We start from the raw sequence: 24879 nt of genomic DNA, 5'->3' as shown, positions 1-24879 counted from the left end.
CTTTACTGCCACCAGGGGGAGCATTTGAGGTCTTTAAAGAAACACACACATACACATACACACACACAAAACAAAATAACAATCCCGCTCCCCCCCCAAAAATCGTCCCAGCTGAGAAACAGAGAGCCACAAACGAATAAACGTTCAGAGTCTTACCTGTGGCTACCACTCCGCTTAACGGAAGCGGAGGAACAACTCAGGAGCTAAAGAGCAAATCTGCTATTTGAATTTAAAAAACAACAACACAGTCTCAACAATTCAGTTTTTCTGAATTAAAATCACAAATTAAATCGAGGAGAGATTTCTTTTTCTTGTGATAAGCAGAACCGAAAAGGCAAGCCCTTCGCACACCCATTGGTTTTCCTTGCTCCAGCTTCTGGAAGGACAAACGGCTCTCCCCTCTCCCTTCCTTTCCCCTGCCATCCGATGGGAAACCTTGGATGCAACGCTCTGGGTTAGCTGCACCGTCTAGCTGCTCCGAGGGGGGACCACGAAAGGGGGCAGCTCTGGGTGGCGACTGCATAACTTTTAAAGGGAATAATATTGGGGGGGGGAGAGAAGAGAAATTTTAACACAGAGGAAGAGGGAGAGGGAGAAAGAGAGAGAGCGCGCAAAAAGAAAGAAAGAAAGAGAATCAAGTTTCAACACTCTTTATGCGGTGCAGGAAGAAATAATAACACGTAAAATAATGAGGTTCACCAGGAAAGTGCAAAGAGGTTCATGAGAAGCGGGTGGGGGTGTGTGTGAGAGATGTGCCAAAAGGAGTAGAACGCAGTGGTGTGCGTGCGTGTTTTTTTGGGGGGGGGGGTTGGAGTGCGTGCGTGTTTGCGTGCATTTTGGGACAGGTTTTTAAGGACCTCTGGTGGAAATTCACATTGGAGTATACTTACCTTCACGTAGACTGCCCCTTTTAAATACTAATAAATAAGGGAAGTAACAGCGAAGGTGGTGCTGTAAGACCCCGCCGAAGTGCTCCAACCTATGTAGCTCTCTCTCTAACCCCCCACCTCGCTTACTTCAAAGTGATTGATTAGTCACGATCACTGCAGTTTGGGGAGAATCTCACTGTCGAGGTGGAGCACCCTCCCCCCCAGATTTCTTGTTTACTCATCATCTTGGAGGGGGGCAACTCTCCCCCCCACTCTTTCTCTTCCCCCCTTTCATTTAAGTGGAGAAGAAAGGAGGGGGAGAAGGGGGGAAAGGGGGCTGTGGCTTACGTTATAAAGGAGGCACCAAAAAAGAAGGAGGGAGAGAGAGAGAAAATTAAATGAATTAGAGCATCTTTTGGGAAGGGGGAGGGAACCTCGTGTGTGCTCGAATCTTTGGGGCCGAAGCTGTTTCTTTTTAAAGAAGGAGGAAAAAGAGAAAAGGAGAAAGGGAGAGAGAGAGAGAGAGGAGGAGGAGGAGGAGGAGGAGGAGAGGAGGAGGAGGAGAGGAGGAGGCAGGAAGAAAACCGAGAGAGACGACAAGCTCTGAGTTTTTAAAAATCTCATTTTTATTTTGGTTTCAAAAGGTGAGGGGGGGAGAAAAATCCTCAAAGCAAAAAAAAAGGGGGGGGGAGAAGCCACTGAGAAGGGTTATAAAAAAAGCGAGTCCCTCAGAAGAGTGAAGCGCAAAGCGAGGAGGAGCCCCAACCTGGCAGCACGCGAGGACTTCCAAGGGAGCAGGGTGGGGGGGAAGCCTGGAAATGCAGCGCCGGAGCGTCCTCCTGCCCCTTCTGCTGGTGTGCGCGGCCGCGGCGGCGGCAGCCCACGCCGGCGGCGCCGAGTGCGGGCTGGCCGAGCGCTCCGGCCGGGCGCGAAGGGACACCCGACAGGCGGCGCAGCAGCAGCAGCAGGCGACGACGGCGCAGCAACACGCCGCTCTCCACTCGCCTTACCCCGCCCCGGGCACCTGCGCCACCAGGTTAGCCCGGGGTAGACGCTCCTCCGCGGGCGCGGGCGGGTCGGAGGCGCCGCGGGCTCCGCGCCGCAGGAGGCGAGCTCAGGAGGGCGGGGAGCAGCCGGCAGTCAGCCGAGCGCTCTATTTTCGCGGCGAGGGCGACCAGCTGAGGCTGAAGGCGGAGGTGGAGTTACCCCGGGATGCCTTCACGGTCCAAGCGTGGCTACGGCCCGAGGGCGGGCAGAAGACGCCGGCGGTCGTTGCAGGTAAGCAGGACTTCCTCTACTGGGGGCGCCCAGAGACACCTATCCCTCCACACAGACTGGGTTGAGGACTCCAGTTCTACTCCAGAGGAGACCCATTGGAACGGATGGAATTCAGTTAGGCATGCTCATTCGTTCCACGGGGTCTATTTTGAGAAGAACCCATTGCAATTAATTGCATTCTGTTAGATTTTTACGCATGGATTTCGGGACGTCTACTCTGAGTGAAACTGAGGGGAGACCCAATCCTTTGAAATGTATGTACCTCGGCTGTATTCATTCGGGTCCACGGGTCTACTACGAATGGAACTGGCGTTGGATCCTACCCGTTGCCCAAAGTAATTCCGTGTTGAACGTTGGCGACGTTTAGACCACGTTTGTGCGTGCCACATCTGGACTTACTGTTCGACTCTGGTTGAATGAAAGTGTACGGCGGGCGGGAGGAAGCTCTTGAGTGTTTATGTCGTGGTTTGTTGTTTTTTTTAAAGCCACGTGTTGTTGTGTCTCCAGTATATGCATGCACGCCTGCCTGCCTCTTCTATTTTGTGAATGGGCAGAAACTTAGGAAGTTTGGGGAAAACAGCAGGAGGGAAGAAACCTATGCACAGGTACTGCTAACGGGATTCCCACAGGCATCTGCTTTGCCACTTTGAGAACAGGATGATGTACCAGACGGTCCCTTGGCCTGTTCCAGCAGGCTGTTCTTAAGTCTAACCCCCCCCCCCCCGCAAACAAAACCCTCTTCCTTGTGCTTACTTCCGAAGAAACGTGGCTAGGATGAGCCCAGGGGCGAGCGAGGGATGAGGTAAGGTGGAAAGGGCGTTATGCATCTCCCCTTTAGACAGGTTGGTCCCAATCCTGCCTAAGAGCTGCGTTTTAAGTGTGGTGTCATACATTTTCGACGAGTTAACCGCACGCGTTTAAGGCTGCCTCCCTATCGGACGCCCTTACTTGAGAGTAAGCCCGCTGGTATGGAAAGGGAAGGGAACATACTTATTAGTCCACGTGAGTTGGAGCGGATTGTAAAAAGGCTTCAGCCCCAAGCACGGCTGCTTTGGCGTAAGACTGCAATATCCTAGCCGGGCCCCACTGAATATGAGCGTGAAGCCCCACTGAATTCAGTATGACTTACTCCTGAGTAGGCGTGTTTGGGATTGTGCTGTAAACCCGCGGGGTTTCTCCCTGAGTACACGTGCGCTGGATCGGGCTGCAGGCAAGGGAAGCACGCTGATGTGGCAGGAAAAAGTTAGTCCTCCTCCTGTGTAAACCCTTTGAACTGGGTGGGCTTGCCTTCTAAGTAAAACGTACACCGGCTCTGTCCTATAGGAATCCTTGAGTTCTACCCAATCTAAGTGCTACTCGGAGAAGACCAATTGAAATGAATGAACCTAACTTAGTCATGTTCATGAATTTCAGTGGGTTTACTCTGTGTAAGAGTAGTGTCGGATATAACCCGGTGAGGTTTTCACCAGATCCTGCTCATTTTTGTTCAAGTCTTGTTAGCCTTTGATATGGCTTATTTATCCCCTCACCAGTGAATTCATAATGGGGCATTTAAAAAGAGAAATACTTCTCATTTGAATAGGATCATGGAAAAATGATGTCTCTTTACACATGTACTCCAGTGGAGTACCAGGTTGGACAGGAAGGTTATCTCCCTCTCTTTAAAGGTTCTCACTTTCCAAATGTGTTGGAAAGCTTCCCTGCTTTACTGTTGCTTTTTGATCTTAGAATAAGCATGTGGTTTCCCAAAGCAGTGCTTTTTTAACTGTATAAAGTGCTGGCAGTTTTTAAAATGGTGATAATTCATGTGCGCTTGTAGTTCCCAAACCTCATCGCGCAACAGGGCAGAATATGTGAAGGATCTTCTTTTCTTTCTTTTTTAAAGCACACACATTTTTTCAGCATTTTTGAAATTCTTTCCAATATTGCAAATGTCAACAGCTGACTACAATATCATGTTGCACTATAAAAGTTTTGGCGCTCTCCCCCCCCCCAAAAAAACCTGTTGAACTGCAAGCTTGATTAATCATGAGGTCTTGGAACATGTGTCTTGTTTTTAATTCAACGAGGCCCCCCGGAGAAGCTTGGACACATCCAGTTCATATCCCTCTGTTCTTGGGAAGGGTAAAGAGAGAGAAATGGGGAATATATTCTCTGGTGGAGTTAGACTTGAGAGAATTGCCCTGTTCCCTAGAGATAGAGTATTAGGATATGAGTATGAAAGGACCAGGTGGCGCTGTGGGCTAAACCACTGAGCCTAGGGCTTGCTGATCAGAAGGTCGGCGGTTCGAATCCCTGCCACGGGCCACGGGGTGAGCTCCCGTTGCTTGGTCCCAGCTCCTGCCAACCTAGCAGTTCGAAAGCACATCAAAATGCAAGTAGATAAATAGGAACCACTATAGCGGGAAGGTAAACGGCGTTTCCATGTGCTGCTCTGGTTTGCCAGAAGCGGCTTTGTCATGCTGGCCACCTGACCTGGAAGCTATACGCCGGCTCCCTCGGCCAATAATGCGAGATGAGCGCGCAACCCCAGAGTCGGTCACGACTGGACCTAATGGTCAGGGGTCCCTTTACCTTTACCTTTTATGAAAGTCTGTGATTTGGAACACTTTTAATTTGTTTTATTACATTTTCATATTGACTATCCACCAAGGGGCTCAAGACAGTATACATTGTTCTTCCTCCCCACTATTCAACCTCTGTGAGGTTGATAAGGCTGAGAGATAGCAACATGCCCCAGTGAGCTTCATGGATGAGTGTGGACTTGAATCCAGGACTTCCTTGCCTATTTTGACACGCTAACCAGTACACTATACTACCTCTTCTGGGGGAAGGGGGTCAGTAATAAGAGCCAGTAATGAGTTCTATTAAACCTGTGGCAGTACTCTGAGGATACAGTACCACTGAGGAAGCCCCAGGTTCAAATAATTTACTGTGTTTTGCTGCATTCTTTACAACAGCCTTGTAAGGGAGGCAAGAGTTTGTTACCCTTGTATTGCATATTTTTATTCCCACTCTCTCAACCTTAATTTACCCTCACCCTTGCTTCTGCAACGTGACGATAAATAAATACTTCCCAACGTTGCAGGATTGTTGTAAGCAAAGTGATATACATGAAGGAGTCTGCAGTGTTATACAAATGTTCTCTTAAAGGAAAAAAGAGGGGATTCCCAGTTTCTGGGTGCAGCTCTCTCACACACACTGTTCTGGCAGCAGATGCTTTCTTTCTCTCTCTCTTTTCTGTCTCTGGGGCTGTTTTCTGCCATTCTTGCCACATTACAGTGTTTTTATTTCTTTATCTCAACTGCCCTATACTTGACCTACAAGATTGCTGTCACTCAGAGAAGTCTCTCCTGAAGCAAAGAAAACAGAAGCCACAGCAAAAAAAGTGGGTGGGGAGAGAGAGAGACTTTAGCTCTCCTTCCACTTTCCCACTCAAGATGCCTTGTGCTGAGTCAGACAATTGGTCCACCTAGCTGAATATTGTCCACACAGACCAGCAGCTCCTGTCCAGGATTTTGAGAATGTGATGTTCCCGGCCCTACCTGGAGATGCTGGCAATTGAAGCTTGGGGCTTCTGCATGCAGGGCAAATGCCTTGCCAGTGAGCAACAGTCCTTCTTTCTGCCCCACTCCCACTTTTAAACTATGGATGTTTGAGAAATTTACCTGGCTTGTCTTTTAGTTGTGAACTGACCTAATTCACACTGTCTGAAACTGATCACTGAAGTGAAACACAGCTATCCTTTGAAATTTGAACTGCTCTGAATTTTGTGGTGTTGTTCTGCAACCACCATCCCCCACACCCCCATATGTATATGGTAAAGTGTACGGTCAGACAAAAGGCACATATAAGTTGAACTAGCACAAAAATGTGCACATGAAACAACATAGTGCACACAAATTGGGTGTATTAATTTTTATGTGGACTTTTTTGAGGCAGAAAAATGAGGAGCTTCAAGAAACCAAATGCATTCTTTTTAAAGAGCTGGGTCTGATGAAAAAAAGAATCCTTTAGGAGGTTACTTGCAGAAGATGTTGTGAGACTTTAGGTCCCATCAGCCCTGGCCAGCATGGACAAATTACAGTATTAAGGATGATGGCAATTGTAGTCGTACACCAGCTAGTGGGCCACATGTTCCCCCACCTTTCTGCTTTGTACACCAAATGCTCCCCTTCTTGTGAAGAAAGAGAATAGGAGCAATCCTAAGTGAGGAAGATCATTTCAGCTGTAATCTTCTACTCTTCTTCCTTTGTTCATCAATGTTGTGATGCAACTGATCCTATTTTTTGAGATAGAAAACAGTGGAGTGCAAGCTTAGATACAGATATAGACCCGTGGTGCAGAATGTTTTTCAGCACCACCTTGGCTGTCCCAAGTTAGCGAGACTCATCTAACAAGAAGAAATGGAGCTTTTAGTGTCAGTGGTCCAGTTCTGTGGTATGCTCCACCAATAGAGATTCCACCAGGCGCTTTCTGTTTCAGCCTTTAAACCCTTTCTGAAAAAATTTCCCTGTGTCGCCAGGCTTATAGAGGCAATAAAGAAAACACCTTTCCACAACAGCTGTTGTCCTCTTGTTTTATATGTTTATGTGGTTGTTATTGTATATAGATACACAGTTATTCGAAACCTTTCTGATATTCCCCTCTTTTGTTGATTTAACTATTTTTATAAATATAACTTTTTTATATATAAATGAAGAAATTTAATTGGATAACTGGAGAGTAGATCATGGCACGAATGGTGAACCTTGAGGGATCCTCCCAATGGTTTTGCACATGAAGTGTGAGTTAAAAGTAATGTAAATAAATAAATGCAGATAACATTTGCATAGGGAGCTCTCTTTAACTTTTTTTAAATGAAAGATTACATATTTAAGGGGGGGGGATCATGTGCTAATGGTAACATTCATTTTCCATGGTGCTGGATTTTTATTCCCAAGAAATTCTGATTTATTTATTTTTTTTAAAAAAAAACAACCCTTTAAGAAAGGAAGAGTGAATTATGGTTATATCTCTGGATTTTAAACTTTTAAAATTTAATCAGTAAAAAACATAAAATGGAGCTGGTGAACTATAAGAGATGTAGCTGAGATTCCTGCAGTGCAGGGGGTTGGACTAGATAACCGTTGTGGTCCCAGTTCTACAGTTCTATGATTAACATTAGAACACTGATTACTACTTTGTTTCAGGCCAGCATGGAATCTAAAACCAGCATTTCCCCTCTGCCAATAGTTTAGAAACGTTTACATTTTGATTTTTTTTATTAAAGATTTTCTTGGTGGGACCCAGGTGGCGCTGTGGTTAAACCACTGAGCCTAGGGCTTGCTGATCAGAAGGTCGGCGGTTCGAATCCCTGTGACGGGGTGAGCTCCCGTTGCTTGGTCCCAGCTCCTGCCAACCTAGCAGTTCGAAAGCACGACAAAATGCAAGTAGATAAATAGGAACCGCTACAGCGGGAAGGTAAACAGCGTTTCCATGTGCTGCTCTGGTTTGCCAGAAGCGGCTTTGTCATGCTGGCCACATGACCTGGAAGCTGTACACCGGCTCCCTCGGCCAATAATGCGAGATGAGCACCACAACCCCAGAGTCGGTCACGACTGGACCTAATGGTCAGGGGTCCCTTTACCTTTACCTTCTTGATTTACAGAAATATGTGCAATATCTCTCGTAACATTTTTTGCAAATCAGTTTCATTTGTTGAGACATTGGGGGAAAGGGGGGAAAGAGGTAGATGGGAGAAGGGTGGGTGGGGGTGGGATGCTTCTATTTTGCTTAATATATATGGGAGGGTTTGTCAGCATCGCTTGTGTAGGTTCTCTGTTGTTTGCTTGCATTCCTTTAGTGATGAGAGATGTTGGGGTTGGCCTAGGATATGGTTGTTCATTTGTGGTTGGCTGTGGTGGTCTTTGTTTCGTCTGTGAGTGGGGTGGGTGGGTGTTTTACATTTTGTAACTAAGCAATGTTTTAGCTGCCTGTGCATCTTTTCTGGCTGTTGCATGGAAAAACACATGAAACTGACCTTCAAAGAGTTTTGTTATGAATTCCCACATGTGTGCTCTATCTCTATGCAAGAGAAATGGGATAGTTTGGAAACAGCTTTTAAAAGGGGACATTTTGGGATTCACTGGAAGGGCATGTTTTTAAGGTTTTACTACCTATATTTCCAAGCTTTTCTTCGCTGCTTGCTTTGCTATGTTAAATCTCTGCTGGAGTTCTCTCACCAAAGAGTGCTTGCCCTAAACTTGGGTCTTGGCTTCAATAATTCCAACAATGTAGACAAATGTCGAACTACGGTAGGTGGGTGTATGATCTGCCTCTGTATAATAATCTGGCTTCTCAGTGGGAGGGCTGTAGCTCAGTGGTAGAGCTCCTGCTTTGCAGCAAAATGCCCCAGTTCAAGCCCTGGAACCTACAAGTAAAGTTGGGAGAGACTCTGCCTGAAGCCCCAGAGAATCAAAGCCAAGGAGAGGCAGTTGTTGTTGTTGTTGTTGTGCCAGTGTGGTGTAGTGGTTAAGAGCAGTGGACTCGTAATCTCGGGAACCAGGTTCGCTTCCCCGCTCCTCCACATGTAGCTGCTGGGTGACCATGGACTAGTCACACTTCTTTGAAGTCTCTCAGCCCTATTCACCTCACAGAGTGTTTGTTGTGGGGGAGGAAGGGAAAGGAGTTAGTTGCTTTGAGACTCCTTCGGGTAGTGATAAAGTGGGATATCAAATCCAAACTACTCTTCTTCTTCTTCTTCTTCTTCTTCTTAGAAAAAGTATTGATTTACTGGTATTTCATTAAAATTAAAGTGGTTTGCAGCTTATAATAAAAACCATTATTAAGTTTAAAAACAGAAACCGATGAACCACTGTGGAAATATGTCTTTTAACTGCCTGCATAGGCCTGGAGGGCAGGTGGTGCAATGCAGCCCAGCTTGGCTATGGTGGAAGAGCCACTCCATTAGCATTGGTGGTTTGCCTACCCCAGGCACCAGCAACCCATACTATGCTGCTGGGGGAAGGACTATAGCCCAGTGGTCAGGGCATCTGTTTTTCCCCTCGAGGTAGGGCTGGGAGTTCCGCTTCTTGTGCACTGTTCCTTTTAGTACACACCTTCCCCTTTCTGCCACTGCCCTCCCCAAATATGTTCCAGAGTGTTGGTGAAACCCCAGAACAGATTTAGTGTGTGCACCGCGGAAGGAGGTGGGAAGTGTAGCTCCTTGCATCACTTAGTGCTACAGTGGATAGAACCATCCAAGTCTTAAACTTTGGGGGACTTCCAGTCATTGAAAACCATACTGAGGCAGATGGATTAATGTTCAGGGTTAGTCCTACAGCCTAATAGCAGTAACAAATAACTTTATTCCTGATGATTGGCTGCCTTTTCATAGCCACCCAAACCAAATCCCTGAGGCAGCCACCTGTGTGTTTCACACCATATCTTGGAGGCTTAGGGGGCTGTCTTCTCCTAGCAACTTTGCCTCTTCCTTCTTTCTTCTGTCTGGGCTTCAGAATAGGCATAGACATGGAATTTGGGTGTGTGTGTGTGTGTACTTCTTAGGCCAAACTTGGATATACTTTTTTTTAAAAAAAGATTCATTAGAAGTTAGGTGTAGAATCCAAAGTGCCAAAGATCCTTTTCTTCCCTGAAAGAAAGGATCACTCTCCTCCTTTCTTGGCCTTCGGGCATGTTTCCTTTGCTCCTCTGGAGTTGAAATTGTCCTTGCATCACCATCAGCTGCAGTGTGTGGGGTGTGTGTGTGTGTGTGTGTGTGTGTGTTTTCTAAAGAGCTAATTTTACAACACTATTAAAAGGGCTCGTCATCTCCCCGGGCCATCCCTCATCTGGGAGGGGGAGGTGGCCCTTGATGTGAAGGGCTGCCAAATTTCACACTGCTTCAGAGAGAGAGAGAGACTATTTCTGAACTCATTTGACTTCGGTGCTATCAGCTGCAGTGTTCAGCAAAGCCAAGCTGCTCTCTCTCTCTCTCTCTCTCTCTCTCTCTCTCTCTCTCTCTCTCTCTCTCTCTCTGTGTGTGTGTGTGTGTGTGTGTGTGTGGAGAGAGAGAGAGAGAATAATAGCCACACATCAATGACTCCCAACAGGTTTTGCCACTGGGTTATGTGATAACTTTTGCAGATAGCCTGTGTGCAACAATACACTGGGTTTTATCGAGCGCTATCCTTAATCAGTTTAGATCCATTGGTGCTGTTAGACATGTATAAGTTTTCATCTATATTGGACATTTAAAGCAGTATCATTCATACCACTTTAAGCAGGCATAGCTATCCTCTGGAGAAGCAGAGTTGACTCCATCGGATCCACTGTAACAGGCCAGCTCCATCAGGCCTCCTCTCCCCTCAGCTATTATCTGGGGGCAGCCATTCCACCTGACTGCCTCAGAGGGAGAGATATACTGTAGAGTAGAAGCAAGGCTCAGCTTTGCCAGAGGCCCAACTCCGTTACCTAGGCATCTTCTGCCCCTGAACAATGACAGTTGGGCATTATAGGGACAACTGTTTAGAAATTGGTCCTTCAGTTTTGGTTTTCCTCTTCCTTCTCTGTTGTTCCTTTTCCCTTGTGTGCCATGTTTTTGTGGATTGTAAGCCTGTCATGTTTTGATTATATGTAAGCCATTCTGGGAGCCTTTTTGGCTGAAGAGCAGGGTACAAATGCGCTAAATGCACTACAGTAAACGATGCCCTAAATATATAATAAATAGCTTTCCCCAAAGAATTCTGGAGCTGAGATAAGGGTGCTGAGAGACCCAGAGTGGTTGAGCAGTCAACCCATCTTCATAGAGCAGTCTGGCCATTGGAATTTTGTGAAGAAACAACTTTCAACTACAGTTCCTAGAATACTTGAAATGATACTGCTTTGAATTAATAATGCAGGTGGGGCCCTAATTGGTCTACTCTGAGTAGGATTAGTATTGACTACAACTTATAGTCATGCTCATTAACTTCAGTGGGTCTACTCAGAGTAGGATTAGCATGGGATTCAACCCGCTGTGTCCCAAAGCATATGCCAAAAATGGAGTTTGCACTACCACACCTCAGATGCTGCAAATCTATCTTGTTTGGGGGCTGCTGGAGCTGGGAAGTAAATGAGGTTGTTGGGTTTGTTTGTTTTTTTAAGATCTATGCATCAAAATGTGGGTGGGTCCTTTACTTTCATTCAGTCTGTTTCCTGGATGTAAATGCCATTTCTGACATTGCAATGTGTTGTTCTTTTTGCTTCAGCAGTTATACAGGAAAACACATACAAAAGAAACAAAACCAGAGTGGGTTGCCCTCACCAGAAATAAATCCTGCTCGACTCTTAGTGCAATCAAGAGGGTCTTCTTCTTTTTCTTCTTCTTCGGCGATCACTCGTAGCCGAGTAAGATTGTCTTCCATAAACACGGTTTTAACAATGGGTTCGTAAGTGACTCTGGAGGCCAATTCTGGATCCACATGTCCTTTCACAGTGGGGACATTGGTTTCCAGGCGGGAGTTGATCACAGTGTGGATTTGCCAAGTGTGCCTTCCTCTTAGCACGTTTCTCCCTTGCGTCCTGAGATCGAGTTTCTTCAAAGCCCATGACACCTTTGGTAAAGGCTGTTCTCCAACTAGAGCGCTCACAGGCCAGTGTTTCCCAGTTGTCAGTGTTTATACTACATTTTTTTTAAAAAAAAAAGATTTGCCTTGAGACAGTCTTTAAACCTCTTTTGTTGACCACCAGCATTATGCTTTCCATTTTAAAATTCGGAATAGAGTAGTTGCTTTGGAAGACGATCATCAGGCATCCGCACAACATGACCAGTCCAACGAAGTTGATGTTGAAGAATCATTGCTTCAACACTGGTGATCTTTGCTTCTTCCAGTACACTGATATTAGTTCGCCTGTCTTCCCAAGTGATGTGTAAAAAGAGGGTAGTCCCTCAACAAACAAACAAACAAACAAACAAACAAACAAACAAACCCTTGTCTATGTGGTCTCCTGTCTTGGCAAAGTGATGGTTGACTTTTTAATGGGCAAGAGTGGAAAACAAAATTGGGATGAATGAGTTGGAGTGGGAAAGGCGCGTTTCCAAGAGAAGCGAAAGTTTCTCTCTTGCTGCTGTTCACTGTCTCTCCATACTTTCCAGTTGCCAGGTTAAGGAACATGATCCTGAGTGACTGGAGCCCAGCTTGACAGGAAATGCCTCCGTTTCCCCAAACTTTCATTCTCTGATGAAAGCAAGGTTGCAGCAGGGTTCAAGATAAAAGGGGAGAGTGAGGTGAAGGGTTCCAGAGGTAGCACAGCAGAGCTCTCTTCAGATCATGGCCTTTGTGCATATTAAACAGTTTTTGGAATGCTTAGCTTCTGAGTTTGGGCCTGTTACTGGACAGGCACAGAAAACACTCAGTACCTAGGCAATGACCTTTCAAGACTGAGAGCCCTCAGTTCTGGTTAGGGACAGGGATGGGCAAATCTGTCAGTTGCTCTTCTTTTCACATCCATTTGTGGTGGGGGGTTTAAGTCTTCATGAAAATTCATCAGTGCAAATCTCTCCAAAAATGCACATTTTTGCAAACAATTTCCCCTCAATGTAATACTTTTCTCTCCATTATTTCCACCAGTCACATGCATTTTATATGCACCCTTTACTCTAGTATATACATACACATATACGCATTACCTAGGCTGGAGAGTTGTACTGCAAAAGTAAGAGAAGTGAGAATGTTGAAGGATGGTTGCATTTTGGTTCACATATTATTTCAGAAAGTGTGGCATAGGTAGGTCTGCCTTTAAATGCAAACAGATTTGATTTTTTTTCTCACCATTCCTCATTAGTGGGATGAATGAATTGCCCCCCATTCCACTGATTTATTGCCCCATAAGTTCACTCTACTATATGTTCCATTTCTAAATGCCATTTTAACTGGAAGAAGTTCTGCAATTCATTCTGGAGCTGGAACATGTACCATCTGCGGCAGATTTCATTTATTTAATTTCATTTGATTCATTTGCATCTTTTATCTCTCCCCCCCCCCAAAAAAAAATCGCAGGTGGCACATGGGCACATTAACAAAACACTGCAGTATTAATGTGACTGTACATGCAACGTCCTTGTAATTCTTATTGCAAAGTGCTTTCCTTTTGAGCATCAGTAAAAAAAAGCCACACAAGAAGATTCTTAATACAAATTTATCAGAAGACACTTTTTTTCTCATTCCACATGCAGGGTTGTCCACAAGGGAATGTGGCCCTTCACCCAAAAAGAAAGGGTGGACATCCCTGCAGTATGTGTTACAGACTGAAGCAGTACAATCTGGACAAGGGATGGCAACATTGGTGAAAATAAGGACAGAATTATGGGGCAGTGCAGAAAAATGTCAAGACAGCATGGAGCATCAATTCATATCACCTTTGGGCATCCATCTGTTCCCATCTTTCACACTTGATGTTCACATGTAGACAAAGAACTGAAGTAGGTTGTAAGGTTTAGATTCAATGATGTAGCACAAGGATGGGGAACCTCAGGTCTGGGGCCACATGCAGCCTCCAGACCCCTCTGCCTGGCTCTTTGGATTTCCTTCAGACCACACCTCCTCCCTTGCTATTCTCCCTCTCTCCAGGCTATACCCCTCCCAGGCCACACACATTCAACTGGCCGAGCTTTGTCCCCTCCTGGAGAGCTTTTGCCTGGCTAGAATGTGTTCTCCAAATGTGATCATGCCTCTTGCTTGCCCGGATTGAGAATAAAGAGAAATGGCCGAGTGTGTGTAGAAACTAGTCTACAATACAAAGGGAAACTTGACATTAATTGCTGCACAGACTCATGCCTCAGGTTCCACCCACTGCTGGCTTGTGGCCCCCGGACATTTGCCCAGAAGGGAATATGTCCCTCTAACTAAAAAAGTTTCCTACTCCCTCATCTAGCACATTTGATTCTTGAAACAAAAAGTCCCTGCAACTTTCCAACCCAGTGCAACAGACTTTTCGTTGTGGAAGGCAAACAGCCTTAATTCTCTCTGAAATAATAAAAGGTGCCTGTGATCTAAGTTGGAAATGTGCTCATTCCACAGGATGGGAAAGCTGAGGTTGTGTGAGCTAGCGATTTGGCTCATAACCACCCTGTGCACTCATGGGTGGATATGGCAATATTTGAACCCTGGAACTTCAACGTTTCCTAAGTCTGCTTTATCTAACCAGAGACTTTGGTGTGAGGTGTGAGATGAGTTCTGCTGTTGTTTAATGTATTTCCCACCCTTCCTCCCAAAGGAGCCCAGGGTGTCGAACATGCAAGTGAGAAAATAATTAAAACATCTAAAAACAATTCCAATACAGATTCAGATTAAAACGTCCAAAAACAATTCCAAAACAGATGCAGACTGATAAAGATCTGGTTGACCTACACTTCTGCTATCCAAAATAATATATATTTTAAAAAACAGTGTTTGCTTATTCCAAAATAAATTATTTCCCATCCAGTGTTAAAAATAAGGATATTTATTCAAGACACTTTGCTCAGCTGTATGATGTAAGTGTGTAACTTTTTGATTCATTCACTCCTACCCTTATCTCCCTTCCTTCCTTTACTTACTGTTTGTGTGTCCTTGATTCCCTCCTGACATATCTGTCCTGATAGGCAGAATTTCCATCTGTTTGATTTAGCTTGACAAGCAAATAGAGAGGACACGATAACCATCATCTCTGTGCAGTTCAATCCACCTTTTACTATGTGAGTGTAGCCACTATCCTAGACTCCAGAGGAGTTAAGATGAGCTCTTTGCAGAGGGGAGGCAGGGCTTTTGACTGGTTGGTTGTCTTGAAGCAACAATTCATGTGTTTCACTTCTCAGTGCTGAGAACTTACCTGCTGTTGCACAGCTGGAGAAGCAGTAGACTTCCAGATGTTGTACTCAAACTCCCATCAGCCCCAGTTGTCATGGTGGAACATCTGGAAAGAAGGGAAGGGAAAATCTGTCAATTTATATTTCTCTTTCTTACAGTTGTAAAGTTCAGTTCTCTACAGTTCCACATCAGTTTGTGATCCTCCTGAAGATTCACCAGCTAAATTTTAGTGAGAAATTCTATTACACAAATTTTTATACAGTATGCGGTCTTGCCAAATATACACATATTTCCAAAAGAATTTTGCCTAATATAATGCACTTGTCTGTGTTGTTTTCACTAATCTATATGCACACTTTTAGTACATGTATTTTTGTACACATTAATTGCAAAATTCAGAGAAGGGTGAATTTCAAATGATGGATGTGTTTCGTTTCATGTATTGATTTAGAAAGTGCAGATAGGGGACCTTCAAATACCCTGGCTAACACACTACCAACTGCATAGCTTCTTCAACAGCCCTGCAGTAAAAGCAGCAGCCACTAGGCCGTTGACCACCTTCAAAAACCTTATCCTGATATAGCAGAGGGACACAGCAAGGGGATAGTATCCACAATATACAAAATACTATTACAGAATCCCACAAGCCCCCTCAGCTCAATCAAAAAACAATGGGTGCATAACAAAGGTTATGAAATAAACCCTACCTAATGGACTAAACTGTGGCCTAAACCTCCCTTTAAATCTATCTCAGCCAAAAGAAGAGAACTCACCTTGAAACTTACCTAACACCATAGAAGTTGGATTGTTGGTTTTCAATGAATACCATATTTGTTTTTAACCTCTCCTATATCTTCTAATCTATATTATGATAAAATAGATAGGAAATTCTAAATTTAGACTTGCTCACCATGAAGGGGAGAAGGAGCAAAATACCATATGCTCTGCCACCCCTTGGTGTAAGCTCTTAATTTCTGAACACCATTCTGAGTTGGGAGGTGGGGGTTCATGTGAGTTGTTGAAGTTGTTCTTTAGGATTCAGCCAACTCCTTCACGGCTCTATCTCAGCCTTCCTCAACATAGTGCCCTCCAAATCCCACCGACCCCAGCCAACATGCCCAATGGTCATAGATGATGGGAGTTTGAGTCCAGCAGTGTGTGTGTGTGTGTGTGTGTGTGTGTACATGTGTGCAGGCCACTGGTCCTCAGTGCCAGAGATGTGTACATCTCACATCCTTCTCCACCTAGAAATGCCTGTTTTTCCAGCTCAACCTTTCTGGAGTTCTCTGTTCAAACATTGCTCTGAACACATGTAGATGATAGGGAAACACAGGAAAGCAGGAAGTAACTTTATACTGAGTCAAACCATTGGTCCAACTAGCTCAGTATCAATGACACTGATTGGCAGTGGCTCTCCAGGTTGTCGGGCCAGAGCTCTTTCGTAGCCCAACCTGAAGATTCCAGGGATTGAACCCGGAATCTTCCGTATGCAGTGTGGATGTTCTACCGAGCTTTTTACTCATTGCCAACAAAGAGGAAAGGCATCACGGACAAAAAGAGGGTACCGATGTGCATGAAATTTGCATAAGCTAATGTATATGTATAGTGGCAACTTTAGAATAATGACAATAGATCGAACTAGAAATCTAGGATATCACACCACAGTGTGGAAGACTGTGACCAGTGTGCCTTCTGAGTCTACTGTCCAGATGCTAACTGTGGATGGGCAACATCAAGGTCCCTGCTTCACACGCTTCTCTACCTTTCGTCTGGACTTCGATGAGACAGTCTTTCAAACTGAAGTGCATCCTCTCGAGAATAGGACATTTGGCTAGCTTTGCTTGCAGAAAGGTGATCAGCATTTCCACTTTTAGATTAGTCTAACAAGCTGGCTTGGCCTCCAGAGTTTTGTAGGGCCGGGTCTGTGGCGATGGGTTTGTAGAATCAGCTGACAATGCAAAATATTGAGGCTGTGTGCCAACTGACTTCTTTTGTCCCGCAGCTACAGTCCTAGGATCTCTATGGCCTAGTCTGCCTGATCTTCTGGGGCCCCAATATGTTGGTGGCACAGAAGGCAAGATTCCAAAGACTGATTGAGACACAATCTGGTACAGTATCCCCAGATTCTCAACCCACTCACCCCCTGTTTGGGGAGAACAGTTATATCAAGGATAGCAACTGCTGTGCTTTGCAAAAAATGTCAAGCTTTTCTGCTCTCGGTGGGTTTTTCAGGCAGTTCACCATGGGTGGGGTCAGATCCAGGCAGAGAGAGAAAGAGAGAACAGGCCCCAAGGAGAATGTTTTGGCCTTGAAATGTCCCAACATAAAGTGGGGCCTTGAAATGTACATATTTTTGGCAATCTATAGTATCCTATAATGCACACTAAGGGCCTAGCTCTGCTCTCAATTACTCTGGATTTATAGGGAGTGGGGGGGGATGAACCCATGGAACAAAGGTTAGTGGCGCTTCCCTGATGCGTGTGCAGGCGTAACTGCAAACTGAAATACTGTAGGCTCGAGATTTATGGGGATCGCCAGGGGAAATCAGTGTTGTGTGGAGGAGCGCCCTTGTCAGTCGGGTCGGGACCTCAGTTTGCTGTGGAGAATGATTTAATTTGGGTGTGTTGTGCTTTCAGCGGCTGGAAGCGCTTCTCCAAGATGGGCCTGTTTGCTTTTCCACCTTCACCTATCATATTCCTATTGGGCTTGTAAAACAAAAACAAAAATACCCCCCCACCACACACAAAAAGACCAAGCAACGGACAAGTTATACAGTAAGTCCTTTGTGTGTCTGTGAGGAGAAGCACACATGTGAAGTTTTTTGCTCTAAACTTGCTTTCTAACTCTGTTCTAAATTGCAGTCTCCGGGATTATTATCTCTCCTCCCGTTTACAAACATGTACCACAGGGGAAATCCAGGAGGATAGATGATGGTTAACAAAATGAAAACTACCGCCCTTCTCTTTCTCTGGGTTTTTCAGTCAGTGGGTTTACAGGGTTTTTCCAGTAGTGCACCCATACCCCCCCAACATTTCTCAGATGAAAACAGAGACACCCTATTCCATAATAATACAGTCATATCTCGGGTTACAGGCGCATCAGGTTGTGTTTTTTCGGGTTGCGCACCGCGCGAACCCAGAAGGGTTACTTCTGGGTTTCGGCGCTTGCGCATGTGCAGAAATGCTAAATCGTGCTTTGCAGATGCGCAGAAGCACCGAATTGCCACCTGCGTGTGCGCAGATGTGGTGCTGCGGGTTGCGAACGTGCCTCCCGCACGGATCACGTTCGCAACCCGAGTATCCACTGTACAGGGTGATTCATAATGAAGTAGTATACAGTTTCCATTTATAGTGAATGGAAACTGTATACAGTATTTCATTATGAATCAAACACACACACACACACACACACACACATGCACACTGGGCAGCTTCCAACATATATAAAAACTTAATACTGTAAAACATTAAACATTTTTTTAAAAACTTCCCTGTACAGGGCTGCCTTCAGATGTATTCTAAAGATCATATAGTTATTTATCTCCTTGGCTTGAGAGTTGCATACTCCCATACTCCATACTCTCTAACATTTCTCTGATGAAAATAGGGGCATAATAAGGAAAAGTGGGACATTCTGGGATCAAATCAGAAACCAGGATGGCATCTGCAAATCCAAGACTGTCCCTGGAAAATAGGGACACTTGGAGGGTCTGTCCGCTTGTAGAAATCTGTCTGGCAGACTGTGACTACCTGCCTGTCTAAAGGCCTGTCTTGTGCATCTACCCTTCCATCATGTGGGGCGGGGGGAGCTGACAAGAACCCACCATCAAAGCAAGCATTTTAAAAATATTTGGAAATCCAAGACACGGGGTGTTTGTACACTCATTGAATGTAACATGAAATCTGTGTACAGAAGTATCTGACCTGTGCACTTGTGCAGGAAATCGCATATAAAATGTAAGCCTTGTTCAGATATTACATTGAACACTGGCACAAGCTGTCTCTACACATGTGCAAGGGAACACTTGTTGATTTGTGTAGCTCAACTGTTGTGTTCACAATCTATACACCCATTGAATATTACAGGAAACTGAACTAGTGAGCAGTGATTTATGTACATAGATTGTATACTCATTTAATGTAATGTGTGAACCCTCCTAACGGCTGTGCATGCATTCAAACTTGTATGTGTGTAGAGACAACTTGTACCTGTGTTCAGTGTAACATGAATAACTGTCCAGATATCTCACCCCAAGTATTAGAGATACATGAATCAGCCCATTTCTATTTGGGGTTAGTTTCACATGTACTAAATCGTAGATCTGTTCCAACGCAATTTTGTATGGTTTTAAAATTCACATTTAAATTGTACACACTTTTCTCTAACATATGCCTTCAGTATACACAATATACTTTGTATGTCTCCCCCCCATTAAATACATGGGGTTGCATCCAACTAAGTTCTGCACAGAGTAGACCCACAGAAACTATTGGATCTAAGTTAGTCATGTCAATTAATTTCAGTAGCACTTGGTTGGATACGACCCATATTTTATACACATTTTTAATATAAAAGCTTTATTGCACTTGAGTAATCCAATTGATAGATGTGTTCTAATTAGCATGTAAGTCTGTGACCAGCAAATTAGGTAGGTTGGCTTTAAAATGTGGGCTGAACTTAGATATACAATACTCTGATAGGGGAGTCCTGTGATCTGTCTGTCATCTGGGCAGCCCAGAACCTCCATACACATTTCTCAGGTTTATACCCCAAGAAGGTCACTTCAGTGCTGCTAATACATTGGTTTGACTTCACCCCAAGAGTTGCACTCCATTGTCCCTTGAGAGAGATGGATGCCAACAAAAACGCCTTAGTGCCAGGCTCACAGATTCAGAATGGAAAGCTATTTGGACTGAGCTACGCCTTAGAGTCCACCTCTGTGAAGATACGCAAAGCAGATTTAAAACTATTTCATAGGTGGCATTTCTGCCATCTCTCCTTTGTGTTGGAGAAGCTGAAAGGCACCCTGTATCGTTTATGGTGATCCTGTGAAAAAGCTTTTAATTTCTGGAGAGCAGTTTTTGCTACTGTAAGCAAGATTATGTAACATTCTGTGGTACCTGACTCCACTCTAGCACTCTTCTATATCTTCAGAGAGGGGATACGTGACTTCATAAAGATTTGGTCCTAAAACTGTTGCTGGCTACTAAGCTCAAAGTAGCCTCAAACTCGAAAGATCCCATAAATCTCTCCATAAACGGATGGCATGCTAGGATCTGGTAATTAGCTTAAGATAAAAAGCTGACTCAGCGATTTAGAGAAATTTGGAGTGAAATTAAAACTGACAAATTTGTATCAATATGGTTTCAATCACTAATATATGCAAACACAAAAGACAAAAACTTGTACTCATCTGTTACCCAATTTTCTTTTTGGCACAATTCTTTCACCCCAAACCAATAACTGCAATAGCACATGCCTTTCAACAGTCAGATCTCTATGTATTTCCTGATTTGACGTATTCTTCCTTAACTGTTTTACATTTGTTCAGTTACATTGTTATTTTTGAAAAACTCAATAAAAATCCACTTTAAAAATGTGGACCGAACAAATTCCTCCACAATTCCAATCAAGGAATTTTTCTAGTAGCTACTAAATCACTTTTGGGGACATGATAAAGATGCTTTTTAAAATGTTCAGAAACATTGCTAGAGATGCAGCTTTTCTAGTTCCATAGTTGGATGGGACCCCAAGGGCCATCTAGTCCAACCCCTGCATTTGAAAGGAGTGGCAAAAATTAACAGCTTACCTAATGGGCAGCTAGAATTAAGAAGTTTAACCTTGATTCAATAAAAAAAAAACCCAAACCATCCAGCAAAATGCACCATAATTGCTACAATGGACACAATCATAAAGTAGTCCACCAAGACCCTAAGGGGGGAGGTGGGGACACTGAGCTGGGGCATTCCACGTTGCCTCAGTGCTGTGGTTTCCAAACTGTGCTGTAAAGAACTCGGGCTTTCTTTGGAATATTAGCTGTGGTAGGACTGTAGCTGCCGGAGCCCACAGAGTGCCCAGAGCTGCCCCTCTGCCTCGGTTGTGGACAATTTTTTTATGACTTCCCCCCAAAATGTTTTTGGACAAAAAGCTCAACAACTTTTGTTGAGCCGCTGATCAGATCTTCACTTCATGAAATATGGCAACCCCACTGTTCTCATGCCCAGCCTGTTATGCGTATATAGAGGCCCTGCCTATTGTTTTCATTTATCACCCTAGTGTTCATTTGTCATTGGTCCTTCTGTTGTCTCAGAAGATCATACAAGAAAAAAGAGGGGGATATTTTGTGGCATGGCACATTTGTGAAAAAGGAAAGACCCAAACCCTGCAGAGCTACCCTAATATTGTTCCGAAAAAGCCACTTTTAATGCCAAACATTGTTTGCATTTTCATTACCCTTGCCCAAACCAGCCATGTCCCATAGCAACACAGCTACGACTCCCGCGTACACCCGGCTCAGTTGCTCTGGTTTCCTTTCCATGCTACATTGCATAAGATTGCAGCGCATACCTATGAAAACTCAAAGCTGCCTTATGTTGAGTCAGAGAGGGGTCTTCCCCAGTCCTGCTGAGAGTCTTTAACGAGAGACTGAAACTGTGACCTTCAGCTTGCAAAATTACATGATATTTATTTAAATATTTATAAACTGCAAAGAAAATATAAGCAAGGTGGTGTGCAATTAGGAATGCACGACAGAATTGTTTTGCATTCTGCCCTATGTTCATCTCATTCATGTCATGTATATAAAAAGAAATTTTGATGATATGCGAAGAAGCAGAGTAGCTTACAGCTAGGGAGCTAAGTAACTCTTCTAGGTGATTGATAGCTTCTTTGTAAAGACTATACAATGTCCAGACTCTTTGTATTCAGAAGAACTTTACTTTCATAAACATATAACTGATAATAATATATATTTACATTCAAACATGGGTATGTTCTCACTTGAATTGTAGATGGAAATCTTCTTCCTTAGACTTATAAATAAAAACTGGTGAGACTTGCACCAGAGTTTTACCTCGCTCAGGCATAGCTGCCAAGTTATCCCTTTTTAAAAGGGATTTTCCCTTATGCTGAATAGGCTTCCTCGCGAGAAAAGGGAAAACTTGGCAGCTATGCACTCAGGTCTTACAGCTTCTTATAAAAGGTTTTAACTTTCACCTCAGCAGTATTTTCTCTGTTCCTTACAGAGAGCTCCTGCACAGGTTTCTTCCAATTAATGTTTAGGGATCTTTCCCTGTATGTTTCACTTCAGACAGACCACACTGCCACCACACTGCCCTCAGCAGTATCCAGAGAAGCCTCTCAGCATCCATTCTCTCTCTCTCTCTCTCACACTCACACACACACAGAGAGAGAGGGGGGGGAACAGAGAGCAATTAAAAACAGTTACTGGAATAACAGTCACAACAGAATGAAATGACTCTCTCATGTAACTCACAGTCACATGAGAGCTACTGCGGGGGGGGGATCCATGTTAACATAAGTAAACATTCCCATTTTAGGAAATTAAATAATTATCCTTAACAATTCACAGAATTGTAGAATTGGAAGGGACCCCAAGGGTCATCTAGTTGAACCCCTTGCACTGCAGGAATCACAATTAATCATCTTAAAAACCCACAATGAAACTCTTACTGTCAGAAAGTTCTTCATAATGCTCAATTGGAATCTCCTTTCTTGTAATTCGAATCTGTTGATTTGGGTCCTACGTTCCAGAGCAGGAGAAACAAATTTAGGTCACTTACGTAATTAAATACGTAAGTTATGTAAATTACATTGTCATTATGCTATTCCATCCTATAATTGCAATGCAAAGGAAACACAATGCACATGGAGGGGGGGAGGGGGGCTGCAATCAATTACTTAACATTAGCAAAGTGAAAGCAAAAGTGAGTACTAATAGTATTCACTGGATTGATTTCCATTCTGGAAATGGGAGGAATAACCAAAAAAAGAAGGGAATTTCCACTTTTTGTTTTGAATTTTCCACCATCCCCATGTGCAACATAAAACACACAATGCAATAATAACATAAATGCACAATAAGAGATCAACAACTGCCTGGGCAGTACAATTTTTAACAGGTGCCAAAAGGAAGGCAGAGTGAATCCTGCCCAACTTCTGTTGAAGGTGAGAGCAGTTCGACCTTCAAACGTAGGACATCAGAAGGTCATGGACTCTCCTTCACTGGTTGGTTTTAAACAATGGTTGGATGGGCATTTTTCAGGGGTTCTTTAGCTGAGTTTGCCCTCAACCAGCCAACATCTAGCTGCCTACTCACTTGCATACAATTTATGGGTGGAGACTGGCTGTCGGCCTTCTCCTGAGTCTCAGTGTTGATTTTGCAGAACTTGTCAGAGGGAAAGATGAGGACAAAATAAGAATTAGTTCTCTCTGCATATTATTGGCTCCAGCTCTGCCAGTCATTTGCTCTGGTTCCTCCTACTATTAGCCTTCCTTCCGCCCCACCAAGTCCCAGTAGGCATGAGCCTTTATTGTCTTTCTTGAAAAACTTAGTTTAGCAGGAAACAGTCAACTTTCTGGCCCATGCCACACATTTGATTACCCAGAAAAGCAAGCTTTGGACCACAGGGCGAGTGAAGAGTGTCAGTTTAACTTTGGGAGTCAGGAATGTTCTGAAAAGTGTCCCCACCACCCTCAGCAAACCCACACCTGCCTAATTTTTCTTACAGCCAGCCCTACCTGCCAGCTTCCTCCTCCTTAGACTCAGTGTTGCACTTTAGGAACTAAGGAAGAGGAAGGTGGACACAAGGCTAGAATTAATTGTCTTCACCTATCATTGTATTTGGTTCCTCCTACCATGGAGGAACTCAAACACCACGTAGTATTGGCCTCCTGCCTAATGCTGTGCCAGTTCCAAAGTGACCATGGAAAGTCCACTCACAACTGCCTTATATGGAGCTGCTGGTTTTTGTGTGTGGAAAAGGTGGGTCTTGAATACACTTTCTATTGGAGGAGGTTATTTAGGGCCATTGTCAATTGCAATAACTCTTTTGCTCATAGGCCATAAGCTTCCCTGTGTGACCCTTGAGGCCACTTTACTGGTGTTAGCAATTATGCAGGTTGAATCTTTGCTTTGTTTACATTGACATTTTGAATTATTTAAGGGTCTCATGGAAGAATAGGACTGGGAAGGAGGGAGGGAAATTGAGAGGCTAAGTTATAACACACACACACACACACACACACACACACACACCACATACATATATTACACATGCACACACACACACAAACAAACCACAATGGGTTCAAAGTCATCCGAGGAAATCTCCACCGAACTTGGGAAAGTGTTTGGGTGGATCCTCCTCGACTTTATCCAATTGCATGGAACATGGGAATACTTAACCCAAATCTGTCTCTTTTAATTATTTTCCTCTGGACAGATAAAAGCTTTCTATAGGTTCCTGTAGAATATTTGCGCTTTCAAGCGTTCCGCCGTGACTTTGATACTAAGCGATTAAAGCATGTGAGGAGAAAGAACACAGCCCCAACCTTTAACTCCTTGTTCATGGGCCTCTGACTGCCGCTTTGATTGTTGACCTAAATTCCCCTTTCATAACTAAGTCCTGTCACCTTTGGTTGTATTTTTCCAGCAAAGTGGGCAGTGACAACTTTCCAAAGTTATGGGGATAGTCCATCCCCCACTCTAACTTTTTCTTCCCAAGAATGCCCCCCCACTAATCTTGCCTCTCCACAACGCTCTTTGTATTCCCATCATCACCCCTCCTTTGCTTCACTCTTAAAGGGTGATCTCCTAGCACAGTAACAAAACCCTTAACTTGCTGAAAAGTTTTATTAAATTGAGGGTTGCACCTGAAGGTGAAATAGCAGCAGCAGCAGCA

General features: G+C 44.1%; 1 protein-coding gene across 1 annotated transcript in view; it reads left to right on the top strand.

The window, feature by feature from the left end:
* Positions 1-1531: 1531 nt before the first annotated feature.
* The window catches only part of PAPPA (pappalysin 1), a 237574-nt gene continuing 214226 nt past the window's right edge, over positions 1532-24879 (top strand). The window contains exon 1 of the mRNA XM_060270600.1: positions 1532-2147. Within this exon, the coding sequence (XP_060126583.1) occupies positions 1688-2147 (460 nt within the window). The 5' untranslated portion in view covers positions 1532-1687. The remainder of the gene's footprint in view (positions 2148-24879) is intronic.

The sequence above is a fragment of the Zootoca vivipara genome, chromosome Z (assembly GCF_963506605.1).
Source record: "Zootoca vivipara chromosome Z, rZooViv1.1, whole genome shotgun sequence".
Lineage (NCBI taxonomy): Eukaryota > Metazoa > Chordata > Lepidosauria > Squamata > Lacertidae > Zootoca > Zootoca vivipara.
Note: the sequence above shows the minus strand (reverse complement) of the source record. Positions and strands in the feature narration are given on the sequence as shown.